Below are 17,187 nucleotides of genomic sequence, written 5' to 3'. Positions count from 1 at the left end.
CCAGCGAGCACAAGCCCAGTCTATCTAGTCTTTCCTCGTATGTAAGTCCCGCCATCCCAGGGATCAATCTGGTGAACTTTCTCTGTACTCCCTCTAAGGCAAGAACGTCTTTCCTCAGGTTAGGAGACCAAAACTGCACACAATACTCCAGGTGCGGTCTCACCAAGGCCCTGTACAACTGCAGCAGAACCTCCCTGCTCCTAAACTCAAATCCTCTTGCTATGAATGCCAACATACCATTCGCTTTCTTCACTGCCTGCTGCACCTGCATGCTTGCTTTCAATGACTGGTGCACCATGACACCCAGGTCACGTTGCATCTCCCCTTCTCCCAATCGGTCACCATTCAGGTAATACTCTGCTTTCCTGTTCTTGCCGCCAAAGTGGATAACCTCACATTTATCCACATTATATTGCATCTGCCATGCATTTGCCCACTCGCCTAATCTATCCAAATCACTCTGCAGCCTCCTAGCATCCTCCTCGGAGCTAACACTGCCACCCAGCTTCGTGTCATCCGCAAACTTAGAGATATTGCATTCAATTCCCTCGTCCAAATCATTAATATACACTGTAAATAACTGGGGTCCCAGCACTGAGCCTTGCGGTACCCCACTAGTCACTGCCTGCCATTCCGAAAAGGACCCGTTTATTCCTACTACACGTAGTGCAGGCTCTTATACTAGATTATACTTATAATACTTAATGTATATAATCATTGTCATTCTTATATTCAACAGATTGAATCTCAAGTCTTCAAAATAGATTTAAGCATTGCATATTTAATAAATATTAATACACTTTTTTATTTTCCACATACAAGTTAAATATATAAGTTAAATATATGTTAAAGATTAGACATTTCCATTACATGAATAAACATTAATTAAATAATTTTATTCCATTCATAAATTAAGCAGCTACTATAAGTTTTTTTTAACATTCTGTACTTAAATAAAGCATTGAATGATGAATTTAGGGGAAAAGTCTTGAGTTTGACAGATATAATAGAGCATTTTCCAGCAGGTGGAATCATGTAGGCGAAATAATAATATCTGCAAAAGAAAGTATTTACAACAAAAAAAATCAGCATATAAATCAAATGAAAATGATCAGTTTTACAAACATGTGTGTATTAGTAGGAGTGTCACAAAGACCAACAAGCCTGCTCTCCCAAAGATCATGACTGGACAAAACATGGCTTCAATTCCATTGTCCTGCCTCATCCAATAGAATCTCGGATTTCCTTATATTACACACATATACGTCAGCCATGAGTATGTTTAAGGACACAATATTCACCCTTCTCTGTGGGAGAAAACTCCAAAGATTAACAATCCTTCGAGAAGAATTTCCTCATCTCTTAATTGAGGAGAAACTATGAGCCATGACAAGACCCCATAATACTAAAAACAAGGAACTGCAGATGCTGGTTTCCAAAAAAGGACACAATCCGCTGGAGTAACTCAGAGGGTCAGGCAGCATCTCTGGAGAACATGGATAGGTGACGTTTCATAGAGTGCTGGAGTAACTAGGAGGGTCAGGCAGCATCTCTGGAGAACGTGGACCGGGGACATTTCGGGTGGGGACCACTCTTCAGCCACCATTATTCTTAATTCTCTCAATAAGAGAGACATCCTTGTTTACATTTACCCTGTCAAGCCCACTCAGTATGTACATGTTATAAAGGAATTGTCTCACAATCTTTCAAACTCAAGAGCATAGACCCAAACATGTTCAATCCTACTTTATCCCAGAAGTTAATGTTGTGAAGCTTCTCTGCATTGCTTCCAAAGTAAACCCTTCCTTGAATTGGATCAAAATTGTAGACTGTTGTTTGACATAGTCCAACTAAAGTCCTATATAGTTGCAGCTAAGCTTTTTCACTTATGTACCCCTGCAATGAAGGCCACCATCCTATTTGGCTTTCTAATGCCTGATGTAAATGCATATTAATGCTGCATTTCCAGTTTTAGGACAGAACACAGAAGCTTAAAGGACTGAAGGTGGATGTCACCTGGAGCGGATGGACTGCACCTTAGGGTAATGAAAGAGGTGGCTTTAGAGATTGTGGAGGCATTAATAGTGATATTTCAAGAATCACGAGAGTCAGGAGTGGTTCCAGACGATTAGAAAATTGCCTATATATATTACCCCACTGCACAAGAAGGGAGCAAAGCAGAATAGTGGAAACTATAGGCCGGTTAGTCTGACTTTGGTGGTTGGTAAGATTTTAGAGTCCATTATAAAAGGATGAAGTTACAGAGCCAGAAGCTCATGATAAAATAGGCCAAAGTCAGCATGGTTTTGTCAAGTCAAGTCAAGTCAATTTTATTTGTATAATAATAATAATAATACATTTTATTTATATAGCGCTTTTCATATACTCAAAGACGCTTTACAGAGATTTTGAGAACATAGGGAAATTAATAAATAGATAAATAAGTAAATAAATAAATGAACAGAGAAAGGAGACAGTAGGTGAGGTGACCTTCAGTGGTTGAAGGCAGTGCTGAACAGGTGAGACTTCAGCGATGTTTTGAATGTGGTGAGTGTGGGGGAGTCTCTAACGGTTTGGGGTAGTGAGTTCCATAGGGTGGGAGCAGCGATGGAGAAAGCCCTGTCCCCCCAGGATCTGAGTTTAGTCCGGATGTGGGGGATAGGAGATTGGCAGCGGCAGAGCGGAGGGTGCAGGTGGGAGTGTGCCTGTGGAGGAGGTCGGTCAGGTAGGATGGGGCCAGGTTATGGAGGGCTTTGTAGGTTATGAGGAGGATTTTTTACTGGATTCTCTGGGGGATGGGGAGCCAGTGGAGTTTATAAAGGACGGGGGTGATATGGTCACGGATCGAGGTGTGTGTGAGTAGACGGGCAGCGGAGTTTTGAATGTATTGAAGTTTATTGATGATTTTTGAGGGTGCGCCATAGAGGAGGCTGTTGCAGTAGTCCAGACGGGAGGTGATGAAGGCGTGGATGAGGGTTTCTGCAGCTGTGGAGGAGAGGGATGGACGGAGACGGGCAATGTTTTTGAGGTGGAAGAAGGCTGTCTTTGTGATGTGTTTGATGTGTTTGTCGAAGGAGAGGGTTTGATCAAGGATGATTCCAAGATTCCGGATGTGAGGTGAGGTGGATACTGGGAGACCATCAATGTTGAGGATGAAGTTTTGGGTGGATTTGGTGAACATTTTTGGACCAATGATGATGATTTCAGATTTGTTGCAATTGAGTTTGAGGAAGTTTGATTGAAGCCAAGATTTTATTTCAGTAATGCAGTTTGTCAGTGTAGAGTGTGTGGTGGAGGAGATTGACTTGGTGGAGATGAGGAGCTGGATATCATCGGCGAAGCAGTGGAAGTTGAGACCATGACGGCGGATTAATTGACCAAGGGGGAACAGGTAGAGGATGAAGAGGAGGGGGCCAAGGACTGAGCCTTGGGGGACACCTTGGGGGAGGGGAGCGGTGGGGGATTTACAGTTGTTAATGGAGATGAACTGGTGTCTGTCAGAGAGGTAAGATTTAAACCAGGATAGGGCTGTGCCGGTGATGTTAAGGGAGGTTTCAAGTCGGGTGAGGAGAATGGAGTGATTTATGGTGTCAAAGGCGGCGCTGAGGTCAAGTAGGATGAGGATGTTGAGGTTGTCAGCGTCGGAGGAGAGGAGAATGTCGTTTGTGATTTTGAGGAGCGCAGTTTCAGTACAGTGGTTTGAGCGGAATCCAGATTGGAAAGTTTCATACAGGTTATTGGTAGAGAGGTGGTATTTTAGTTGGGAAGCTACAGCACGTTCCAAAACTTTGGACAGAAAGGGTAGGTTGGAGATTGGTCTGAAGTTGTTTGGGGTGTCAGGGTTTAGACCAGGTTTTTTCAGAATGGGGGTGACAGCAGCGATTTTGAGGGATGGCGGGACGATGCCAGTGGACAGGGAGGAGTTTATTGTTGCAGTGATAAGTGGAGAGAGAGTAGGAAGGCAGGCCTTGACAAAGCTGGAGGGGATGGGGTCCAGGGAGCAGGTGGCAGTTTTTATTCCTGTGAAAAGGTCAGAGAGGTCGGTGGTGGAGATTGGGGAGAACTGAGGCAGGGGCTGACAGGATAGCACATTTAAAAACGACCCACGTTGACCAAAGTGCTGGAAGGGGAGATCATGCCTGACGAATCTGCTGGAATTCATTGAAAAAGTAAATAGTAGGACAGAGTAAGTAGAGTCAGTAGATGTTGCATATCTAGATTTTCAGAAAGCCTTTGACAAGGTGCTGCAATTCCTTGCATGATATCAAAGGGCAGATACGAGCATGGATAGCAGGGCTGGATGGCAGAAGGCAAAGAGTGGCATTAAAGGGGGCTTTTTCTGGTTGGCTGCCAGTGACTAGCGGAGTTCCGCAGGGATTGGTGCTGCGGCTGCTACTCTTCACGTTGTATATTAATGATTTAGATGAGGGTATTGAAGGCTTTGTGGCCAAGTTTGTGGATGATACGAAAATTGGTGGAGGGGCAGGTAGTGCAGAAAAGCAGGAACTTGGACTGGTTGGGAGAGTATGCAGAGAAGTGGCAGATGGAATATAGTGTAGCAGAGTGTGGAGTCATGCATTTTAGTAGTATGAATAAAGGCATAGACTTTTCTAAATGGGGAGAGAATCCAGAAATCAGAGGTGCAAAGGGAGTTGGGAGTACTGGTGCAGGATTTCCAAAAAGTTAATCTGCAATTTGAATTGGTAGTAAAGAAGGCATATGCAATGCTAGCATTTATTTCAAGAAGGCTAGAATACAAAACCCGGGATGTAATGCTGAGGATTGTTACAAGGCGCTGGTCAGGCCGCATTTGGAGTATTGTGAGCAATTTTGGGCACCATATCTGGGGAAGGATGTGCTGGCCCTGGAGAGGGTCCAGAGGAGGTTTACAAGAATGATCCCGGGAATGAGTGGGTTAACTTATGATGAGCATTTGATGGCACTGGGCCTGTACTCGCTGGCGTTTAGATTGAGAGGGGGGGGGGGGGGGGGGCGCATTGAAACATACCGAATAGTGAAAGGCTTGGATAGAGTGGATGTGGAGAGGATGTTTCCACTAGTGGGAGGGTCTGGGACTAGAGGTCATAGCCTTAGAATTAAAGGACGATCCTTTAGGAAGGAGATAAATAATTACTTTAGTCAGAAAATGGTGAATCTGTGGAATTCTTTGCCACAGAAGGCTGTGGAGGCCATATCAATGGATATTTTTAAAGTAGAGATAGATTGATTCTTGATTAGTACGGGTGTCAGGGGTTATGGGGAGAAGGCAGGAGAATGGGGTTAGGAGGGAGAGATAGATCAGCCATGAAATCTTACCAACCACCGAATGAGGTAGTATGAATGTAGTGGATTTATACTAAAATAAATCCTGTGTTTCCATTTTCCTTAGTTATTTATGCACAAATTAAAAGTCCCTCCTCCTAAAGCTGTGTGCTGGTAAACAACTTAATTAAATATAGAAATTGCAAGCTGAGGTATATCAGTTTTATTTAAAAAAATGTCATGTTTATCTTCAGACCAAAGTTCTGATGTCCTATCTATAGTATAACATAAGCATTAAGTTAGCTTGTTTCTTTTGCAGAAAGCGTTGACTCATTGTATATTTATTCAGATAGTATTTTAAATTCTGATTTCCTGAATTTGGACTTTTTGTTTCTCCTTATGAATCCTTTTCACATTCTGTAAGAGAACTAATTGAAAAAAAACCAGATACAGAGATAATTTCTGTTCAATGAACATGGTGTTCTTTCAGTGGATATCAAACAAACATAAAAGAAGCAAAAGGAAGATACACCTCAAGATCAAAGCACAGGTACTGTATCCAAACATCGAACCATATCACAACAAAATATCTTTGTATTGGAAATGTAAAAACAAAACTCAATGTTCAGTCAAATTTCATATGAGAAAGTATCTGTTGAGAAAATTCAGCAGGTCGGGCAGCATCCTTGGAGAACACGGATAGGTGACATTTCGGGTTGAGCCTGACAAAGGGTCTCAATAGACAATAGGTGCAGGAGTAGGCCATTCAGCCCTTCGAGCCAGCACCGCCATTCAATGCGATCATGGCTGATCACTCTCAATCAGTACCCCGTTCCTGCCTTCTCCCCATACCCCCTCACTCCGCTATCCTTAAGAGCTCTATCCAGCTCTCTCTTGAAAGCATCCAACGAACTGGCCTCCACTGCCTTCAGAGGCAGAGAATTCCACACCTTCACCACTCTCTGACTGAAAAAGTTCTTCCTCATCTCCGTTCTAAATGGCCTACCCCTTATTCTTAAACTGTGGCCCCTTGTTCTGGACTCCCCCAACATTTGGAACATGTTTCCTGCCTCTGACGTGTCCAATCCCTTAATAATCTTATACGTTTCGATAAGATCCCCCCTCATCCATCTAAATTCCAGTGTATACAAGCCTAATTGCAGGGATGTTACCTGATCCGTTAACTTACTCCAGCACTTTACTCACGGTGCTTACTCATACAACTGCAGGAGATGGAAAGAAATCCTTTCAGCCCCTTCCTTCCCACTGTTCCATGCCCTTTAACAGTTTATTGGTATAGCAGCTAGTTACTTAGACATTTCATTCTGGTATATTCCCAGTCCTCATTATGTGCCAAACGACAAACTGGCTAGGTTGGTGCTGGGTCCCATCTTGAATTCCTTCTCAATTATATATATATACAATGTACACATATGTTGAGGACCCAATCATTGTGCAAGTCCTGTGATCAGTTTCCAAACCACTTATACCAAGTGGCTTCCTGCTGTGTGCTAATCTAATTACAGTATGGTTTTGTTTGCACAGCTGTACCTTGAAATTGCAAAACCTGTCACTACTTGTAAGTTTAAATAGAAGCAGTTTGTCAACTAATACTTCCTTTTTGGTGTTTAATTATTCTAATGCGTTAACTAAAGTTTGTTAATGGTTTTAGAGTATTATCGGGCATATTTATGTCCACTTGGGGGATTTAGTAGAACATAGAAGAGTAAGCACAGGAACAATCCCTTTGCCACAATGTCTGTGTTGAGCATGTTGCCAAGTTAAACTAATCTCCTCTGCCAGAACGTGATTCATATCCCTCCATTCCCTGCATATCCATGTGCCTAACTAAAAGCTTAAAATGTATCCCCCTCCATCACCCCTGGCAGCATGTTCCAGGCACCCTCCATCTTCTGTGTAAAAAAACGGCCCGCACATTTAAATTTTGTCCCTCTCATCTAAAAACCACGCCCTCTAGTGTTTGACATTTCCCCTTGGGGAAAAAAGTTCTGACCATCTCCCCGATCCATGCCTCTCATAATTTTACATACTTCTTTCAGATCTCGCCTCAGCTTCTGATGTTCTAGAGAAAACAATACAAGTTTGTCCAACCTCTCTTTATAATTAACACCCTGTAATCCAGGCCGCATTCTGCTAAACCTCTTCTGCACCCCTTCCAAAGCTTCCTTATCCTTCTTCAAATTGCACGACTAGAACTACTCACATGACTCCAAATACAGTCTACCCAACGTCCTATAAAGCTGCGACATGACCTTGACTCCGGTACTCAATGTCCCGATCATTGAAGGCATCTATGTGTCTTGGCGCTTTCACGGTGTTTTGGACTTTGAGCCCAATATCCCACTGTACAACAATGACAGATATTTGTATTGAATATTGGAACTGTGGGTTTATTAATTACAAAGCTTTAGTAGTAACCATGATTTTTGTTATCTGCAGTAAATCCATGCCCCCTAGTCCTGTTGTTAACAAACACTTAATGTACTGAAGAAGGATCTCGACCCGAAATGTCACCCATCCCTTCTCTTCAGAGATGCTGCCTGCCCCGTTGAATTACTCCAGCGTTTTGTGCCTATCCTAATGTACTGTATTCACTGGTCTCTATATTGAGACAACCAAATGCAGATTGGATGACTACTTTGCTGAACGTCCATGGCTGATGTTTTTGCACAAAAGGACACAAAGTGCTGGAGTAACACAACAGGTCAGGCAGCATCTCTGGAGAACATGGATAGGTGATGTTTCGGGTTATGACCCTTCTTCAGACTGGCCAGTTCTCCAGAGATGCGGCCTGCCCTGCCGAGTTACACCAGCACTTTGTGCCCTTTTGTGTATTAACCAGTATCTGGAGTTACTTGTTTCTACATGTTTCTTAAAAATAAGAAAATGTACATGGTGCCCAAGTAATCAGCTTTAATCTTCATGGATCCACTCATACAGGTTTGGAGGGTAAAATAGATATAATGAAACATTAAATTTAGGTTGATTTACCTAGAGGTGCATTTTCAAATGTTGTGCAAGGTTTCGGTTGTTCATACTGCCATACTTTAGCTGGTCGATAACACACAGGAGCTAGGATAATGCTACAAACTGGCACTTCATCTTGATTCTAGCAAGAGAAAAATTTAAAAAAGGAAATGAATTATTTTAGTCAACTTCAGAATCTAGTTTCATTGGTGCTTTACACCAAATGACTGTGTCAAGATTCTGTCATGTTACATACACATTTTATTAACATTGTGCAAATTTTGAAAGTTGCATTATCTTTCAACATCCTAGTTAAAGCAAAGAAATTGTTTTGTTTTTATGCTTTATTACATCATCCTTCCTTTCACTAAATCAGACATGAGGATGTTCTGTGCAGGAAGAAGGGTCTCGACCCGAAATGTCACCCATTCCTTCGCTCCAGAAATGCTGCCTGTGCCGCTGAGTTACTCCAGCTTTTTGTGTCTATCTTATGAGGATGTTCTCTCTAGCTCAGATAGACACAAAATTCTGGAGTAACTCATGAGATGTTGCCTGACCCAGAGCATTTTGTGTCTATCTTTGGTGTAAACAGCATCTGCAGCTTCTTTTTATTAAATTTTCTCCCTAGCTCATTCAGCTTCAATTTAAGAATACAAGTTAACAATGAAGTTTAGTTTAGAGATAAACCGAATCCACGCCGACCAGCGATCCCCGTTACACCAGAACACACTACACACTAGGGACAATTTACAATAAGGGTTATGATTGTTTAGTTTATTATTTTTAGTTTAGATATACAGCGCCAAAAACAGGCCCTTCAACCCACCGAGTCCGTGCCGACCAGCGATCACCACGTACACTAACTATCCTACACACAAAGGACAATTTACAATTTTTACCAAAGCCAATTAACCTACAAACCTATACATCTTTGGAGCGTGGGAGGAAACCGGAATACCTGGGGAGTTAGAGAGATAGAAATAGATCTCGAAAGAGTAGAGTTCAAGATAGACCATGCGAAGATGAGAGCAGGCTGGAAATTGTAAAAGGAATTAACTTTTCAAATTCTGCCACAGGTGCAGGAACTAGCACAAAAACAGTTGTTGTTATACCAGAAAAAAAAATGTTGAGGGTGGGGATCCTCAAGTTAGACTGAAACAAAGACTGTTCCATATATTCCAAAAAACAAAGGTATAGCTTGGGCCCAGATTTCCTGTGGCTACATCTCTGATCTGAAGAAACTGGATGGTATTGAAGGAGATGGTCAATGTAAGAACAATTTTAATCAATTTAGTTTGAGTTTTTTTTTGTTTTAGAGACACAGCGTGGAAACAGGCCCTTTGGCCAACCGAGTCCACACCGACCAGCAATCCCAGCACATTAACACTATCCTACACACACTAGGGACAATTTACACTTACACCAAGCCAATTAACCTACAAACCTGTGGGTTGTGGGAGGAATGTGGGAGGAAACCAAAGATCTCAGAGAAAACCCGCGTGGTCACGGGGAGAATGTACAAACTCCGTAAAGACAGCACCCATAGTCGGGATCTGGCGCTGTAAGCGCTATAAGGCAGCAACTATACCGCTGCGCCACCGTGCCACACTTCCATAACAATTGTATCAGAGCATCGTTGGGCCTCTGTTCAAAGATGAAGCAAAGGATCCTCAGACATCCTGTTGTAACGATCGGTTCCCTGGACGGATGATTTAACATGAGATTAATGGACTTGGTCAACTGCATTAAACTTTACTTGAAATGAGCAATTAATTTCCATCTGTGAACTTATTATAAAAGAACTATTCATTGTGGTTTGAAGAGAATATTTTAGATTACCACAGCGTCAAATCTTATTCCATAGCCTGATGAATTTCTAATGCTTCCATTAAAAAGGCAATACCTTCCTTTTGTTTCATACTAAATAATGGAAATATTAAGTATTCTATGAAGAATGATTGCAAATTGTTATCTGAACTAAACTCAAAGAACAGGAATTGTTGGAAGTTTTGCTACAATGCGGTACAGATTATGCATCAGATTATTGACAACATTTAACATTTTTGTTAATGGGGCACAACAAACCTAAAATTGATCACTTAAAAATCTGTCCAGGCTCTCTCTTTTCCTTTGTTTTATCATTCCGCTAGTGTAGAGAAAACACTTTGGCTGCAAAAATGCTTTTCCCCCCAGTTGCTTTCAAATAGATTATTCATGCAAAGAGAATCTCTGATGGAAATGTTTTTTTTTTAAACCAAAGACAATTAAAATTGTACTTTCAAGAAACTGCAATCATATTTGCCTTACATTAATCATGCCAAACATTTGTAAGATGATTCCATAACAAAGTCAATGGAAACAATAGTAAAATACTGAAAATGCTGAAGACCTGAAATAAAAAGAAAATGTTAGCAATCAAGAGTTGTATGCAATGAATAGCAGCCTGACTTGCATGTTCCTGTTATCCTGGGCGGCATAGTGGTGCAACAGTAGTGTTGCTGCCTTACAGTGCCCGAGACCTGGGTTCGAACCTGACTACAGGTGCTGACTGTACAGAGTTTGTACATTCTCCCTATGACCACGTGGGTTTTCTCCGGATGCTCTAGTTTCCTCCCACATTCCAAAGACGTACAGGTTTGTAGGTTCATTGGCTTCGGTAAAAGATTATAAATTGTCCTTAGTGTGTAGGACAGTGCTAGTGTACTGGGTGATCGCTGGTCTGTAAGGACTCGGTGGGCCGAAGGGCCTTTTTCCACGCTGTATCTCTAAACTATCTATATGGTCCACAGCAGCGTGGAGAACCAGTGAGATAGCATCTGCTTTAATCTGTTGTGGTGATAAGCAAATTGAAGCAGATCCCACAAACTTAGAAAATTCACAAGTTAAACAATGGATCCGATTTTACTGGCCTTATTTTGGAAACTTTCAGCTAAGATATCGATACTTTCTTATGAAAAACGTAATATTTGCTAGCCTGGAACTGGAGGTGGCTATGAATGATCAAACTGTCAGGTTTTGTGGTTGGCATTACTAAGACTAATAACAATTTCTGGACATTCACAGTTAAAGGTAGAAGTTTGCACTGATCCACCCAAAGTACTGCTGGCTCTTCACGTACATAATCAATACAGTTCATGACATGGCTTTATGGATTATTTTGGGGAATTTAAAAAAAAATCAGCTTGTGACTTTCTAAGTTTAAATGTGCTTGTCTGAGTGTGGCACAATCGCTATAATTTGTTGACCTGATAATCAATTTGTCTACATCATGAAATGACCAAGTTTTCTAACTTTAAATTGACAGCTGAAAATTCATTATCTAATTTAAATCTCTACATTAATGCACAATGGGAGCACCTTCAACAGGTTTCAAGCGTCCATTCATAAAATACCACTATTTTCTACAATTAAGTTGGGCGATATCATTCTGGCTGTAGCTATACATACCACAGTCTGCATCTACGATGCAGAAGTGGAACTGGTCAAGAACTTCAAATCGCTAGGTGTAAATATTACGAACAATTCGACATGGTTCAACCACATCGACAATACAGCCAAGAAAGTACACTACACATTTACTTCCTCAAAAATCCAAGGAATGTGGCATGTCCCCAATGACTTGCACCAATTTCTACAGATGCATCATAGAGTGAGTATCCTATCTGGATGCATCACAGCTTGTTATTACAATTATTCTGTCCAAGACCGCGAGAAGCAGCAAAGATTTTATGGGCAACTATTTGCATACCTTGGCAAGGTATGCAAGCAAGGGATTTCACTGCGTGACATGTCACATGTGACAATAATGTATTCTATTCTAGACTTGTGGGCGCATCATAGTCCCTCACGCAAACCAGACTCCTCCACCGTTGACTCCATCTATACTTCACGCCACTTTGGGATGGCAACCAACATTATCAGGGACTGCTCACACCCAGTCATTGACTTCTTCCTTCTCCCGTCAGGCACAAGATACAAAAGCTTGAAAGCACGTACCACGACATTTAAGATCAGTATTTCCTGCTTTTTTCTCACTCTTGTATAGACCTCTCATATGCTAATGTAAGAAAATAACTGCAGATGCTGGTACAAATCGAAGGTATTTATTCACAAAATTCTGGAGTAACTCAGCAGGTCAGGCAGCATCTCAGGAGAGAAGGAATGGGCGACGTTTCGGGTCAAGACCCTTCTTCAGACTGAAGAAGGGTCTCGACCCGAAACGTCGCCTATTCCTTCTCTCCTGAGATGCTGCCTGACCTGCTGAGTTACTCCAGCATTTTGTCTCATATGCTAATGATACATTCCCAATCTTCCAGACTACCTTGTTGGGGCCCATGCACCTTTTTTAATCGGCACTTTCTCTGCAGCTGTAACACTATATTCAGTACTCTGTTTATGCACTCATGTGTGATATGATCTGCCTGGATAGCAGGTAAAACAAAGTTTTTCATTGTATCCTGGTATACGAGATGAAACACCCACATTTGGTTGATCCCATGATGTGGGACTTCCGGACTTGCGTAGATCAGCTTGAAATCCAAAAAGCCAATTTACCTGTTATCCATTCCATCACTAAACTCCACAGTGTAAACATCAATGTGTAGTTGAGACTTCCTAGGATTTCTAAGCATCACAATGGCATTCAATCAGGAGGAATAATCTTCAGACATAACTAACGTAGGATTGGAGAATCTATTAATTTCAGGGAGGATTCTTTGCCTCAGAAACAGAAAAGCCTATTCCATTAATTGTATTTCAATGCAACGTTTATATTGAAGATACAAGGAACTGCTGATGCTGGTTTACTAAAAAAGACAAAGTACTGGAGTGACTGAAGGAGGGCCCCGACCCGAAACGTCATTTTATTCATGCTCTCTGGAGATTTTGCCTGACCTGTTGAGTTACTCCAGCACTTTGTCTCTTTTCTCAACTATCTGTGTTTAATTATCAATAAATTTTAAATCTACAGCAAAAAAATCATTGTTAATAAGATTTTCAGAAAGTGGCAGGTCAGCTGAATCTTCAGGATAAGGAGGATCATGAGATTGGCCCTTCAATCTTGAGATGGTATGGGGAGCAGGAGCTTCTGACAGCAGGCCAAATCGAACAAACCTTGCCCCCATTATCATGGGCATTATTACAAGCATAATTAATCTGAAAGCAAAATGTTATTCGTAATCGGGATGAGTTTACAATAATGAATTTGCGTTATCACCAGGACCACAACTTTCCACTTGTGTAATATTGTGTAATATTGTGTAAGATCGGTGTTGGGTCCCTTACTGTTTGTAATCTACATAAATGATCTGGATGTCAACGTACAGGGCATGATCAGCAAGTTTGCAGATGACACAAAGGTAGGGGGGGTGGTGAATAGCAAGGAAGGGATCTGCAAGCTGCAGGAAGATATAGATGAGATGGTCAGATGGACGGAGCAGTGGCAGATGGAATTTAATCCTGAAAAGTGCGAGGTGATGCACTTTGGCAGAAATAACTTGGAGAGGGAGTACACCATGAATGGAAGGACCCTAGGGAAGACAGGGGTACAGAGGGACCTTGGAGTACAGGTACACAAGTCCTTGAAGGCAGCAGGACAGGGTGGTCAAAAAGGCATATGGGTTACTGGCCTTCATTAGCCGGGGCATCGAATATAAAAGTAGGGGGGTAATGATGGAATTGTACAGAACACTGGTGAGGCCACAGCTGGAGTATTGTGTACAGTTCTGGTCACCACATTATAGAAAGGATGTGATAGCTTTGGAGAGGGTGCAGAGGAGATTCACCAGGATGCTGCCAGGGATGAAGGGCCTCGGCTATGAGGAGAGACTGAGCAGAGTGGGGTTGTTTTCCCTGGAGCAGAGAAGGCTGAGAGGGGACATGATCGAGGTGTACAAGATCATGAGGGGCATAGATAAGGTAGATGGCGGGGAACTTCTTCCACTGGTGGAAGGTTCAACAACGAGGGGACATAGATACAGGGTAAGGGGAGGGAGGTTTCGGGGGGATGTGAGAAAGAACTTTTTCACCCAGAGGGTGGTTGGAGTCTGGAACTCACTGCCTGGGGTGGTGGTGGAGGCGGGAACACTCACAACGTTTAAGAGGCATTTGGATGGGCACTTGAAATGCTACAACATTCAGGGCTACGGTCCAAATGCGGGAAAATGGGATTAAAATTAGACTGTGTTTGGTAACGGGCGGCGCGGACACGATGGGCCGAAGGGCCTCTTTCTGTGCTGCAGGACTCTATGACTATGACTCAACACTGACCCCGTCTCAACAGCTCTCGTTGTTATTTCCAGACGAGCAACACTAGCATGTTGATGCCTGGCCTCTCATCTTCCACCATTCTAACGACCACCCATGTTGGCTTCTTAAGCAATGTTAATCTTAAAATTCTCACTCTATTTTTCACCTTTTTCCATCTCAACAAAGCCCAACCTTTCTTAATCTCTGTAATCTCCTCCAGATATATACCCCAGCCATCTCTTTCAAATGTCCAATTTTCATGATTTAATTGATTTAGGGATTTCCTCCTCAAAATTTCTAACTACTTCTCTTGCCATCTCCAAGACACAACTTAGTGTTCTCATATCCTAAAGTATATTGATGCCTAAATTAGCTCTGGGAAGATAGACACAAAAAGCTGGAGGCAGCATCTCTGGAGAGAAGGAACGGGTGACATTTCGGGTCGAGACCTGAAGAAGGGCAGGTAATTATTAAGAATCAAAAATCAGATAAAACTGCAACACGCTGCTGATTTATTCTAAGGGTGCTGGAGAAGTGGTGGATGATTTTGGCCACAGCTTCTTCACTCAGGAGGCAGTGAGTCTGTTGATTCATTGCCGCAGACGGCTGTGGAGACCAAGTCAATTGATATTTTTAAGGAGATTGACAGATTTTTGATTAGTAAGGGTGTCAGCGATTATGGGGCAAAGGCAGGAAAATGGGGTTGAGAGGGAAAGATAGATCAGCCATGATTGAATGGAGGAGTAGACTTGATGGGCCAAATAGTAATATTCTGCTCCTTGAACTTATGAATTTAATTATATTGACAGAATACAAAATGAATGTGTATTTAGCAATTTAATGTCACAAAACAAACCAGTGTGCTTTGAAGGTATAGTTAGCAAAATATGATGGACCACAGAGGAACCTGGCTAGCAAACTTGGTTTCTGGCAATTAATCTAATAAGGCAAAGTGGGTTGGGGAGCAGAAAGATATAAATAATTCTGAAGTTTAGGGCCTAAGCAAGTGAAAGCACACCCATCAGTACAGGAATACTTGTATTCAGGATGTTCAAGACATGGAATGCAAAGAACACAGGTAACTCAAGTTTGTATTTACTTGCAGATTTAGGGAAGAGTGGGATTTAAAAACCAGAAAAAGCATATTAAAATTATGCCACTGCTTAACTAGATGCCAATACAGGAGTGATAGGTGAAAGATTACCCTTTCAATACTATATCCTTCCAAATCTGTGTCTATTACCCAGCTTCAATTTCCTTTATTGTTTCTTTCCCTTCTATAGAGTCATATAACTTGGAAATAGGCCCTTCAACCTTACTCATCCATGTCTATCTGAGCTATGCCCATTTGCCTACATTTGGCCCATAGGCCTCTGAATCTTTCCGACCCATGTACCTCTCCAACAGCCTTTGTAATTGTGCCCACCTCAACAACTTCATCTGGCAGCTCATTCCGTACACCCGTCACCCTCTGTGTGGGGAAAATATGTGTGCCCACATTAAAAATATATACTGCTTTTCTGTTTCTCCTACCACAATGATTATATTCTATTACACTGTGAATGTTGCCTTGAAACCTTTTGGTGTTTCCTTGTAATTCAAAATCCCATCCTATTTCGAAGTGTCAACAAACGTCAAAACATTATAGTTTCTTCATCTAAATATATATAAATACTATTTATGTATATTTATACTCATACTTTATTAGCCAAATATGTTTTGCAACATATGAGGAATTTGATTTGCCATACAGTCATACCAATAAAAAGCAACAAAACACACAAAATACATTTTAACATAAACATCCTCCATTTTCTACACTGTGATGGAAGGAGAAAACAAAAGTTCAATCTTCTTCCCGACTTCGTATTTTGTATTCTTTGTATCCCTTCTTTATATTTACACTTACCACCTGATTTATTTCCAGTTTTTCTTGCTTTCTTATTTTAAACCTGTGGCAACACTTTGCAGCCGATTCTGTGCACTTAAATTTTGTACATTATTTTTATGGGGCCTTCTGAAAATCTAAATCCAGCACATGTACCAGTTCTCCCATATCTGTCCTACCATTTAGATCCTCTAAAAATTCCAGTACTTCTGTCAAATACAATTTTCCTTTCCAAAATCTGCGACCTGTAGTCTGAAACTTTGTAATAGCCTTTATCATTTCCTTCACTGCTTACGTTTGGCTATTATACACCCAGCCATCATTTCACATCTGAAATCTCACCTGACCTGTAAACACTAAGTCACAAATTGACATGCAGCCAAGCACACCGAAAGATTTAAAGTACTATTTTCTGAACAAAAACACTGATTTAAATAAGCTTGTCTAGCATCTGAAAATCCAGCATGGTGACATGGAGGATTAATCATGCAGCAGGGAATTGTGATCCCAAATACATTTTGCTTTTCTGTACATATTTCATAATTGCTTATTTACAATTTAGTCTGCTCTACAGAGTCTTTGAGTATGCAAAAGAATGAGGGATCCTTTGTTCATTATTGTTTTGTTTTTTAATGACAGCAAGATTTCGAAGTATACAAGATATATCCATTATGTTTTCGTTATATAATGTAATGTGTTGTCAGTACAAATGCAAACGAATGAGGGATCCTTTTCTCATTCTTTTTGCTTCTTTAAATGACACCAAGATTTCAAATAAAATAAAATATATTCATTGTACGTCT

General features: G+C 41.4%; 1 protein-coding gene across 2 annotated transcripts in view; it reads right to left on the bottom strand.

The window, feature by feature from the left end:
- Positions 1-815: 815 nt before the first annotated feature.
- The window catches only part of LOC144600027 (uncharacterized), a 38,199-nt gene continuing 21,827 nt past the window's right edge, over positions 816-17,187 (bottom strand). Inside the window, exons 10-11 of one of the 2 annotated variants that reach the window (XM_078411366.1) lie at positions 8,275-8,392; positions 816-1,054 (exon numbers count right to left, since the gene is read on the bottom strand). In XM_078411366.1, coding sequence (XP_078267492.1) covers positions 1,032-1,054; positions 8,275-8,392 — 141 coding nt within the window. In that variant the 3' untranslated portion in view covers positions 816-1,031. The remainder of the gene's footprint in view (positions 1,055-8,274; positions 8,393-17,187) is intronic. The other variant, XR_013548069.1, reaches the window with a different exon arrangement.

Source organism: Rhinoraja longicauda, chromosome 14 (genome assembly GCF_053455715.1).
Source record: "Rhinoraja longicauda isolate Sanriku21f chromosome 14, sRhiLon1.1, whole genome shotgun sequence".
Taxonomy (NCBI): domain Eukaryota; kingdom Metazoa; phylum Chordata; class Chondrichthyes; order Rajiformes; family Arhynchobatidae; genus Rhinoraja; species Rhinoraja longicauda.
Note: the sequence above shows the minus strand (reverse complement) of the source record. Positions and strands in the feature narration are given on the sequence as shown.